This window comes from Petaurus breviceps, unplaced genomic scaffold, assembly GCF_028583685.1.
Source record: "Petaurus breviceps papuanus isolate PSGF00001 unplaced genomic scaffold, PetGlider_PUasm1.0 38, whole genome shotgun sequence".
Classification (NCBI taxonomy): Eukaryota; Metazoa; Chordata; class Mammalia; order Diprotodontia; family Petauridae; genus Petaurus; species Petaurus breviceps.
This window is the reverse complement of record NW_027186304.1, coordinates 102,613,319-102,625,888: the sequence shown is the minus strand read 5'-3', so window position 1 is coordinate 102,625,888 and position 12,570 is coordinate 102,613,319. Positions and strand designations below refer to the sequence as shown.

Here is a 12,570-nt window from a genome sequence, read left to right as displayed (position 1 = left end):
TCTCTCTCTGTCTCTCTCTCTCTGTCTGTCTCTCTCTGTCTCTCTCCCCCCTACACTTTCTCTTGAATAACTAAACTTTCACTTTTCTATCCCTAGTTTCTATACCTGTCACATAATTAATAATTAATTAATATATGTGAGTCATATGTTTATTGTACAAATACATAATTAATAAGGTCTTTAATAAATACTTGTTTATTGAACTGGTTGAGTAGTTGCTTGCTGCTCCCTATGACATCCCAGGCTGAAAATCTATCATGACATGGGATCAATCTCTGTCCAGGCATTAATGTGACTTTATTGGAGCAAAAGACAGAGTTCTCTTTAGGGCAGTTTTCTGCTGCCTATTAAAAAGTGTTCCCTGTAGGGAGTCTGATTCCACTGGAAGTATCAGCAGGGAATTTGGAAGAGCAACATATGTGAAAGAGGGTAGAAAGCAAGAATAAAGAAGAGGGGGGGGGGCAGCTAGGTGACGCAATGAATAGAGCACCGGCCCTGGAGTCAGGAGGACTTGGGTTCGGATCTGGCTTCAGACACTTAACACACACACACACACACACACAATAGCCGTGTGACCTTGGGCAAGTCACAACCCAAATTGCCCTCCAAAAAGCAAAAAGAATGAAGAAGAGGCCAGAGTTAAATGGTCAGTCCATTGACAAGCATTTATTAAATACTGTGCTAGGTGCTGTGCTGAATGCTAGGAATACAAATACAACCAAAATGAAAAACAGTTCCTGCCCTCCAGGAGCTTACCTTCTAATGGGTAAGACAAGATGACATATCCAAAGAAACAGAAAAGCAGGGGATAAGGCAGAAGTTACCAACAGGGGGCAGGAAAATGATAAAGAAAGGCAGAGTAATGCAACCTGATGGGAAAAAGAGATGTCCAGTAGACATCTAAACTCAATGTGTCCAAAATGGAACTCATTATTTGTCCCCCTAAACCCTCCCTCCTGCCTACCTTTCCTATTACTATTAAGAGTGACACAATCCTCCCAGTCCCTCAGGATCTCAACCTAGGAGTCATCTTGGATTCCTCACTATCTCTTGCCCCCAACTTCCATATCCAAGCTGTTGCCAAGGCCTGCTGATTTTACCTTTGTAACATCTTTGAATACACCCCTTTTTCTTCTGACACTGTCACCACTTTAGTGCAGACCCTAGTGAATTCATGCTTGGTCTGTTGTAACAACCTGCTGGTGAATCAGCCTGCCTCAAGTCTCTCCCTACTCCAACTCAGTCACTATTCAGTTACTAAAGTCATTTGCCTAAAGCACAGGACTGAGGATGTCAATGCCCTCCCTCTCCCCAAGCAGTAAACTTCAGTGGTTCCTTTTTGCCTCCAGGATCAAATACAAAATGCTCTGTTGACATTAAAGCCCTTCATAACCTAGTTCCTCCTACTGCTCCAGTCTTGTTTCACCTTACTGCCCACCATGCATTAGGATCCTGATCGTTCCGCAAACAAGACACTCCATCTCTTGCTGTCACCTGTGCCTGGAACACTTTTCCTCTCCCCTATACCTCTTACTGACCTCCCTGGCTTCCTTTAAGTTCCACCTAAAATCTCATCTTTTACAGGAAGTCTTTCTCAACTTCTCTTAATTCTAGTGATTCCCCCTGTTAATTATTTCCTATTTATCCTGTATATTGCTTTTTTTGTCTCTATTTGCATATTGTTTCCCCCATTCAGTTATAATCTCCTTGAAGGCAGGGACTATCTTTTGCCTCTTTTTGAATCCTCAGCATTTAGCAAAGTATGTACTTGATAAATGTTTATTAATTTATTGATTGACTTGGACACGCTTTTATAACGGAGATTTTGGAAGGAGTCAGTCAATCTGAGGAACGTGTCCCAGGAGATAGAAGGTCAGAGTTCCAGGGCTAGAAGTGAGCTTCTGGGATGAAGATGTTTCTGGGGGGATGGATAAGTATTGAATAAAAGAAACTGAAGAATGAGAAAAGTAGGAAAGTAAGGCCAGGGTCTCTCCTTTCATAGAAGAGTAGAAATACAGAGAGTCTAGGTCCTTCCTTTGTGACTTGAAGGCTATTCTCACATAAAGAAATATATGCAGCTGCCATCATGGAAATAGCACAAAGATTTTAGTATTAGAAAATACATTGACGTTAGAGCCAAAAGACCTGGGTTGTCACCTGTATGATTTTGGGGAGGACATTCTGACTCACCTCAGTTTCTTCATTTATAAATTTGGAAGAAGACCAGATAATTTTTAAAGACCATCCACCTCTAGCTAACAAAAGAGCAATAACCCTGAGCTCATCTCTTTTCTTTCTAATTAAATAATGTTTGTTCGCTGAGTAAATCTCAGTATTAACTGATGAGAATACAGATGGAATAAGTTGCACATCAATATAGCATAAAGACAGTGTGGTAGTGCAGTGTATATAGTACCAGGCCGGGAATCAGGAAGACCTATCTTCTAGAGTTCAAATCTGGCCTCAGACACTTACTAGCTGTGTCACCCTGGGCAAGTCACTTAACCCTGTTTGCCTCAGTTTCTCATCTGTAAAATGAGCTGGAGAAGGAAATGGCAAACCACTCCAATGTCTGCCAAGAAAACCCAAATGAGGTCATGAAGAACTGCACACGACTGAACAAGAACAATATGTAGCATGACTTTCATGATCTTTTCCAGGTTTCTAATTATGGATTCCTTCTCTGAAGCAAATGGTCCCTTTGCCATTAATCTTCTGAAAAAATTGAGTGAAAAAGATGACTCACAAAATGTGGTTTTTTCTCCCCTGAGCATCTCATCTGCCCTTGGTGTGCTTTTCCTAGGGGCCAAAGGAAACACAGCAGCCCAGATTGTAAAGGTATGTTTGTCAATGCCAAGAGAAGATGTGAGCTAGTTAGATTTCTTTCTTAATTTCTGACTGATTATGAAGGCCATTTTTTTAGTACCCTTTCCTGTCCAGTGACCTTGAAGACTTGGATAAGACCTGAAAAACACAGTTTGTCATTAAAAAATCAATGCTGCAAAACTAGGGACCATGTTTTTCTTCTGGCTTTATAAGAGACAAGTATAGTTGAATGTAAACAAGGCATTTTTTTCCTTTTAATTTCATGAATTTAAAAATTTAAGAAACATTTTAGGTTTCTAGTAAATTCTGCTGTGCAAGAAAAATAGAAAAACAAAATATGAATTGCAAATAGCAGAGAGTAGAAGTGGGAAGGCCCACAAGTAGACTATGCAATATATCCAGGCCCATTGTAATGGAAATAGAGAAGAGCAGACAAATACAAGTCAGATCATAGAAATGATTCAACAGGTTTGTTAATCAAAGAACTGTGATAGATAAAGGAGAGTAAATACAGAGCAGGTAAATGATGGTGCCACTCACATAAATAATGAAGTCAGAAGACTGAACAAAATTCAGTGTTAACTTTTCTCCTGAAGTTCTCCAGAAGCAGTTATTCTGCCCAGGAATGAGCCACTTGGCATATGCCAGTTTGACTACTTGAAGACTAGTTCCCTCACTCTCATGCAAACATCAGCTCAGCCATTTGGAACAGTCCAGGATCCACTGTCTTGTTCAGTGTCTTGTGCCCTGTGGTGCCTCCTCAGAAATATGATGCTAATTCTTTGTCACAGGGAGGATCTCTCCAGTGTTCTCTCTTCTATAATTAGGCTGATCTCCCGTTTATAGCCCATACTGACCATCCCTTGGGTATAACCTTTAGAGAGTATCTCTTTATGGCCTTGGCAATCTCTCATGAATTAACATGAATCCCTCCCCAACCTAATTCACCATAGCCAACCATTTAGCATGTCCAACACACTTTCCTCATTGTAGCCTCCCAATCCTCAGAATGTCATTTCAGAATTATACTATATGGTTGCAGTTTGCCTCAAAAGTGGCCTCTCAGGCTCTTTCCTGAGCACCCCCAAAAAGGAGCTTGTACACATGTTCTACTTAAAATGTCAGCTTTCCTCATCCAACCCTCTCGGGAGTCTCACCAGCTGTTATTGAACCAGCCCAGTCAGTGTTGATAAAGCAATCTCCCTTTAGGCAATGAGCATCCTACCAGTCCCCTTCCACACTGAAGAATCACAGGTGGCAGAGTCTTTCAAATTCATTCAATCAATAAGTTTTATTTTAGTCTATGTCCGATTATATAACATTTTCATGTGAAATACCTATATCCCAATTTAACAGTCCATCATGGCTACAAAGTACACGAGGTTAAATTTTGTAAACTAAAACCAAATTCTATGAGAACCGAAAATTCAGAATATTAATGAATATCTGATCAAATGTACAGTGATTCCTAGCCCCCTATCCATCTGTTATAATTTCATTAGAATCTTTTGCTTATGCCAAGGATTTAAATGCCATCTCTGAAATTCGCTATCTGTGTAACCCCAAGCAACTCATTTCTTTCTATGTGGCTCAGTTTCCTCATATATAGAAAGGTGGCCTCTGAGTATTCTCATGGCTCTAAGATTTATGATATGTGAGAGTGTCATCCATGATCCTACTTCCTGATGCATAACAAGTATCAGATGCCTCATAAGATTTCTAAACGTGCTCTTGCTCACTGCTAAAGGAAGTTACAATCCTTTGCCCCAACAAAACAAATCCCTGAGATACTGATGGACACACACAGAAACAGGGGACTGACATACCGGCACGTGTCCAGACACATGTAACCATTTAACAATGAGACATAAAAGCTTTCAAAGAGATTGTTTGCTTGAGGGAGGACTCCAAACATAAACAGAAAGAAGCATGTCAGCATGATAAATATAGTCAATTTTCTAAATCTCAATCTTTGTCAATTTCCAATGTACAAAAAAAAAAAAAGAAAGAAAACCAGTAGATTTGGAGTCAGAAGGCCTGGGTTCAAGTGCTGGCTCTGATACTACCTGAGTATATGGGAAAGTTATTTCATTGTAAAATGAAGGATTTGTACTCCATGACCTCTAAGGTTCATCCCAGCTCTAAATCTATCATCCAACTGATCTCAGCTTCTGTAAAAATAAAGCTCGTGAGTTATTAGAAAGATTCTCCTTTCCCTTTGGGAGGTTTACCACTTTGGAGAACTGTTTCTTTTCCTAGATTGTATGACATGTAAGACATTGTTGCCTTTGCAAAAGTTTTAAAACTTGCAATTTGGGTATATTCCGCTTCCAAGTTATTGCTGGAGACAGTTCTTGTCCCATAGGACCAAGGGTGTGCTGGTTAATGTTTAACAACCAGCTCTCTCTACACAACATACTTTTAATTTTAATCAGCACTATTAAAATTTTCTCTATTACTTTATTAATCTAGAGCTGGCCATCCACAAAACAATAAAGGCATCAAGCCCTGATGCCAATCTCTGAAGCGTAAATTCTCACACTAAAAATTTGATAGTTGGCTTTCAAGCTCTCATAAGCCAATACAAGGTGACTCCAAACTCCACTATCTATACCACATAATTTAGACTCTCTACCTGATTTTACTCTTGTGACCAATCCCTAATTGGGCTGAGTTATTCATAATCTTAAAGCTAGATAGATAGATAGAAAAACATATGTATAGATATGCACATACATATACACAAATATATAATGATGTATAATAGACATATATAAAATATTATATATACACAATATATATATATATTACACATATGTATATGTGTATTTGTTGTTCAAGATAGTTTGCAATAATATATCTCATACCTGACCCCATGTCTTATTTTAAAATCTTAACTGCTTCTCTCTTTAGCTAGAGGCTGATAGAGAGGTAGGAAAAAAAAAATGAGTTACATTCATAGAGATCTCTAGAATCTGACCCACCTCTGTCCAAGAAATACTGTAGTTTCTACCTTGAGGAGAACAGGAGAAGGACCATGGCTGGGTGCTTACTCTTTCCTTCACCTTTCCCCCAAGAGGGCTATCATCTAGAACTGCATCTCTCTTCCCCCTCCAAGATCTATCGTGGTCTAGGCCAGGAGTACAAATCTTCATTCCTTCCCTGGTTGCTCTTGAAGGGGATGATAGGGAATGCTTAGTTGACACTCACCAGCTTAGCTCTTCCCCACCAACCATTAGTTGGTTATACAAGAGTGGTACCATCACAAGGAGTAAAACTCCATTTGTCCAAGCAAGCAGAAATCGTACGAGTTCTACAGATTAGAATATACCAGAAAATATACAAGCATGAATGAGCTCTCTAGTGAGGGCAAGATAAGACCCTAGCTCAAACCAAGAGAGAGGGTCTCATCTCATCAAGGCCGTCCCTTCTAGAAGTCTCTAGCCAGGCTAGCTTATAAATCAGGGCCTCTTGGGGAACCAGCTTCTCATACATGCCTGCTGCTTCTTTCTCTGTGTCTTTTCCCCAAGAATCTCTGGTACTAGCTCCATCCCTGATACAAAGCATAAGCACAAAACATAATGTTGTACTCAGTTTCTCCACTAATCTGGAATTTCATCTCCTTCCATATATGCAGCCACACCCAAAACACAGCCAGGCATTGGTGAAAGACTGGCTACACAGAGAAAATACTTCTAAAATTATGTGGAGAGTATCACATGGCAGGGTATGGGATTGTTCTAATGAGGACAATTCTAGTTAGAATTCTAATTTTCATTCTAATTAACAAAATGATCAAGACAATTCTACTCTATCTCATGCTGTAATATAGACCAAATAACCTATAATGGACATATTAGTCAGCATACATGTAGTTGTCTCACTAGCTACCATCTGAATAGTAAGATTGGGCTGAAGGAGGAACCTTGACAGAATCAAAAAAAATCTCTTATATGAGTTAATGGATCCACAGGTTTTTGTGTAATGGGAATTAAAACCCCACCCACTCACCACCACCATCACCACCTCACAGAATTCTGACACTATGGCTTTGATAAAAAGTAACATGAATTTGGGGGCGGCCAGGTGGCTCAGCGAGTAAGAGCACCAGCCCCAGTGTCGGAATGACCTGGGGATCAAATCCGGTCTCAGATACTTAGCAACACACCCAGAAATAACTGGCCGTGTAATCTTGAGCAAGTTACTTAACCCTGATTGCTTTAAAAGAAAAATAAAATAAAATAAAAAGTAACATGAATTTGAGCAGTTTTGCAAAGGAAATCTCTTTCCAATTCTGGTATCATCTGCCCTAGAAATTTTTTGTCTTAGCTCCTATTTATCTCCTGCTCTGTTTTGTTTTTTGGATTAAGTACTCTCATTTATAAAGTAAACCAACCCATCCCTTTTCCTTTCAGGGAAGAAGTTTTGGTATTCAGTCACAAGGTTTGCTGTCGGCAAGTCCTTCTTTGGAGGCAGAGGGTCAATGGTGACAAGGATTCTCATTTGTTTCCCTTTTTAAAATAGGTACTCTCTTTAAACAGAGGTGGAAACATCCACAGGGATCTTCAGGCAGTTTTCACTGAAGTAAACAAATCTAGTACCCAGTACTCACTGAGAACTGCCAACAAGCTCTTTGGAGAAAAGACTTATGATTTCCTCTCGGTAAGTTGAACTGATTAGGTGATAAAGAAAGGAAATGAAAATAGGTTGTGGGGAGGAATGGTTAAAGGCCCTCATAATATGAGCATACTGGTGAATTTTTACTTCAACTGAATATGCTATCATTAAAAAGTGGACTTTAAAAATCATTTCCAAGTTACATTGTATCTTTTCTTGACTGTGTGTGGCATATCCGTCCCTGTACATGGTTATTGTAAAGGAATATATGTGTATTGTGTCCTGTGAGGGCCTAGACCCTGAACTAATTTGTTTGCCAATAAAAGCACAATCATTTTTATGGTCTTACACTGTGTGAGGCACTTTATTTAGTAACTGGAGATGTTACTTTATATTTTTCCTCTTCATAGACATTTAAAGAAGCTTGCCAAAACTTCTACAGTGTGGAGCTGGGAGAACTTTCCTTTGTGAAGGCCCCAGAGGAGTCCAGGAAACATATAAATGCCTGGATGGCAGAGAAGACTGAAGGTCACAAATTGCATTTGTTTGTAAAATATTGACTGTTTCAGTAATATTGCTGTAATGGTGGATAGAGAGAGTGGTTGCCCCTTTCAAACAGAGCTACAAGGTACAGTCAAACATTCATCACATCCCTGGGGGATCCAGGAAAAATAGCACAATGTAAAACAAAAAATAACAACAACAAAAAACAAAGCCAAAAAAAAACAACCAAAAAATCTGAACTTGTAAACAGGAGAGACCTGATACAAAGGTTGCTTCTGACAGTGGGTATATGACCATGGGCGAGTCATTTAACTACTCTGAATAATAGTTTTCTCTTCTGTAAAACAGTGATTTGTTATTCAGCCATTTTTTTACTTGTGTCTGACTCTGTGACCCCATTTGGGGTTTTCTTGGCAAAGCTACTGAAGTAGGTTGCCCTTTCCTTCTCCAGTTTGTTTTCCAGATGAGGAAACTGAGGCAAACAGGATTAAGTTACTTGCCTAGGGTCACACAGCTAGTAAGTGTTTGAGGTCAGATTTGAGCTTGAGGAGCTGAGTCTTCCTGATTCCAAGCCCAGTATTCTATCCACTGCACCAGTTAGCTGCCCCCAAAACAATGGCATACCTATGCCTGCCTGATAGGATTGTTTTTCTCTTTAAATTAATAATTAATTAATTAATTTTCAACATTCATTTTTATATGATTTTTGAGGTCTAAATTTTCCCCCATTCCTCCCATGCTCCCTCCCCAAGATGGCATGCAATATGATATAGACAACATATGTACAATCACATTAAACATTTCCACATTTGTCATGTTGTGAAAGAAGAATCAGAACAAAAGGAAAAACCACAAGAAAGAAATAACCCCCGCTCCCCAAAAGGAAATAGAATGCTTTGATCTACATTCAGACTCCATAGTTCTTTTTCTGGATGTGGATAGCATTTTCTAACATGAGTCTTTTGGAATTGTCTTAGATCACTACATTGCTTAGAAGAGCTAAGTCTAAGAAAGTTGATCGTGGCACATTGTGGCTGTTACTGCATACAAGGTTCTCCTGGTTCTGCTCACTTCACTCAGCATCAGTTCATGCAAATCTTTCCAGGTTTTTCTGAAATTTCCCTGTTCACCATTTCTTTTTTTTAATCTTTTTAAAAAAATGTATGTGCTTATTTGTTTTTATTTGTCAACATTCACTTCCATAAGATTTTTGAGTTCTAAATTTTCTGCCCCTCCCTTTTTCCTCCCTCCCTAAGATGGCATGCAATCTGATATCTGCTCTACATATACATTCATATTAAACATATTTTCACATTAGTCATTTTATAAAGAAGGATTAGAACCAATAGAAGAAATCACAAGAAAGCAAACAAAAAAAAAAATAAGAGAGCAAATAGTATGCTTTGATCTGCATTCGGACTCCATAGTTCTTTTTCTGGATGTGGATACCATTTTCCATCCTGAAGTTGTCTCAGATTCTTGCACTGCTGAGAAGAGTTAAGTTTATCAAAGTTAGTCATCCCACAATGTTGCTATTACTGTGTACATTGTTCTTGTTCTGCTCACTTCACTCAGCATCAGTTCATGTTTATAGGTTTTTAATATATATATATATTTAATTTTCAACATTCACTTCCATAAGATTTTGAGATTTGAATTTTCTCCCCCACTTTCTCCTCCCCTCTCCCCAAGATGACATGCAATCTTATATAGGCTCTTATATATGTATAAGGTTGACCCATTCCCTTTTGCCTTCCTATTCTTCCCCTCCATTGTAACCATTTTCCCTTGCCTCTTCTGTATGGGATAGTTTACCCCAATCTGTCTCTCCCCATCTCCTCTCATTATATTCCTCTCACCTCTTAATTTCACCTTTTAAGTATCATCCCTTCCTGTTAAATTGGTCCTGTGCCCTCGATCTATGTATGCATGTCAACATAGATACACACATTCACATATGTATTCATATCCCCATATACCCTCATACACACACACACACACACACATATATATATATATATATTTCTAATCCCTTCAACTACTGAGAAAAGTTTCATAACTTACAATTATTGTTTTTCCATATGGGAATGTTAATAGTTCAACTTTGATAAGTTCCTTATGATTTCTTCTCCCTGTTTACCTTTTCATGCTTCTCTTGCTTCTTGTATCTGAATGTCAAATTTTCTATTCAACTCTGGTTTTTTCAGCAAGAATGCTTGAAAGTCCTCTATTCCACTGAATGACCATATTTTCCCCTGAAACATGATAATCAGTTTTGCTGGGTAGGTAACTTTTGGTTTTAATCCCAGCTCCTTGGACCTCCAGAATATCACATTCCAAGCCCTTCTATCCCTCAGTGTAGAAGCTGCCAGATTCTGGGTTATCCTGATTGTGTTTCCACAATATTCAAATTGTTTCTTCCTGGCTGCTTGTAATATTCTCTCCTTAATCTGGGAATTCCAGAACCTGGCTATAATATTCCTAGGAGTTTTCTTTTGGAGATCTTTTTCAGGTGATCGGTGGATTCTTTCAACCTCTATTTTGCCCTTTGGTACTAAAACATCAGGGCAGTTTTCTTTGAGAACTTCCTGGAGGATGATTTCTAGTTTCTTACTTTGGTCATGGCTTTCAGGTAGTCCAATAATTTTTAAATTATCTCTCCTGGATCTATTTTCCCAGTCAGTGGTTTTTCCCATGAGATATTTCACATTGCCTTCTATTCTTTAATTTGTTTGAATCTCTTTAACAGCATCTTGGTTTCTCATAAAGTCATTAGCTTCCATTTGCTCCAATCTAATTCTGAAGCCATGATTCTCCTCATTGAGCTTTTGAAATTCTTTTTCCATCTGGCAAATTCGACTTTTTAAGGCATTCTTCTCCTCATTTCCTTTTTGAGTCTCTTTTTCCATTTGAGTCAGTCTGTTTATTATTTTCCTCAGTCAGGCTGTTGACTCTCATTTCATAATTTTCTTGCATTGTTCTCATTTCTCTTCCCAATTTTTCCTCTACTTCTCTTATCTGCTTCTCAAGGTCCTCTATGGCCTGTAACCAGCTCGTATTTTCCTTTGAAGCTTTTGGTGCAGAAGTTCTGACTTCACTGTCTTCCTCCTGTTCCATGTTTTGTTCCTTTTTTCCCCAAAATAGGAGTGTAATGTTGGAATCTTCTGTCTGCTTTGTTTCCTTTGCCTGCTCATTTTGCCACTCAATTACTTGACTTTTGGGCTTTTTGCCACAGTAGGACTCTGCCACCAGACAGGGGAGCTTTTGTCCCAAACGCTGGGGTTTTCTCAGCTGCTGGAGGTATTAGATGGATGCCCTCTCTGAGGTTTCCACATGCTCTGGCAAGCTGGACACATACCCTAGGACCTTCACCCTAGACTGCAATCCAGATCCAAGAAGGCTAAAGCAAGAGCGATTACCCCTCAGACTGGTGCTTGGTCCCCCTATACTCTGCAGGCCAGGAGCTGAAGCTGCCATGTGGTGCTGGCTGGCTGTGCCAGAGTCTCAGCAGCTTCTCGCCCCAGGGGGCAAAAGCCACACACTGCCACTTACTGGGTCCCAAAGTCCAGACTGCACTGACCTCTCACTTTATCAGTCGCATCTATGTGGTGATAAATCTGGAAACGGCCACAGCTGATGCTGATTTGGAGTCCCTCCAGCTGGTGGCTGGTCAGGCCCACCCTGGGGCTAAAGCCTTAGCATGGGCCTGGGCTCGGTTCCCAGAGCCCTGCGCTGGATTCCTGCCAGCCTTCAGGGCTGTTCTCAGTGGGAGATTAGCTTTTCTGTGTCATTTTGTGGGTTCTGCAGCTCCAATGTTTGTTTACAGTCCCCTTTTTACATGGATTGGGGAAGGTGGAAGCCAGAGCAGCGGGAAGGTCGTGTTTCTACTCCGCCATCTTGGCTCCACCCCCCAGGGTTGTTTTTAAAAGAGGGAGTGGACTAGGGTGGAAGAAACCCTGATTCTGAAGTGAGAGAACCTATGTTCAAATATTGCCACTGTCACTAGTAATATCACTTTCCCTTCCTTTATTTATTTATTTTTTTAAAGCAATTGGGGTTAAGTAACTTGCTCAAGTTTACACAGCCAGTTATTTCTGGGTGTGGTGCTGAGTATCTGAGCCTGGGATTCGATCTCCAGGTCATCCCAACACTGGAGCCAGTGCTCTTTCCCTTCCTTTCTAAAGTGAAGAGGGTCTGGCTTGATGACTTCTGGGATTTTTTTTTCTGAATCCAAAGTTATTATTTCATAGTCCGATGGCATAATTTTTATGTAGGGTTTTGTAAATCATGAAGTTCTATATAATTGTTGAATATTACTTATCAGTAGTTATTTGATACTACAAGGCTAGCAAGCATGTCAGTCAATGTCATTCATCTCCCAAAGTTTTATGGGTTGATTTGGCTGCTTGAGGATGGCTTTCTCTCCAGCCATCCCTTAGACTCTTCTCTCTCTGAAGGGAGACTTTCTTCACAAATCATGGTTTTGAATATGGAGGAAAATGGCAGAGGCTAGAGCAATCACTGCCAATGCCCTTCATTACTCTTACCATTACTGATGCATTGCCTAGAATGGGGATTCTTTCTTTCTTTCTTTCTTTCTTTCTTTCTTTCTTTCTTTCTTTC

General features: G+C 39.7%; 1 protein-coding gene across 1 annotated transcript in view; it reads left to right on the top strand.

The window, feature by feature from the left end:
* The window catches only part of LOC138170715 (serpin B6-like), a 26,898-nt gene that overhangs the window by 5,882 nt on the left and 8,446 nt on the right, over positions 1-12,570 (top strand). Inside the window, exons 2-4 of the mRNA XM_069100212.1 lie at positions 2,661-2,838; positions 7,351-7,488; positions 7,854-7,971. Coding sequence (XP_068956313.1) covers positions 2,671-2,838; positions 7,351-7,488; positions 7,854-7,971 — 424 coding nt within the window. The 5' untranslated portion in view covers positions 2,661-2,670. The remainder of the gene's footprint in view (positions 1-2,660; positions 2,839-7,350; positions 7,489-7,853; positions 7,972-12,570) is intronic.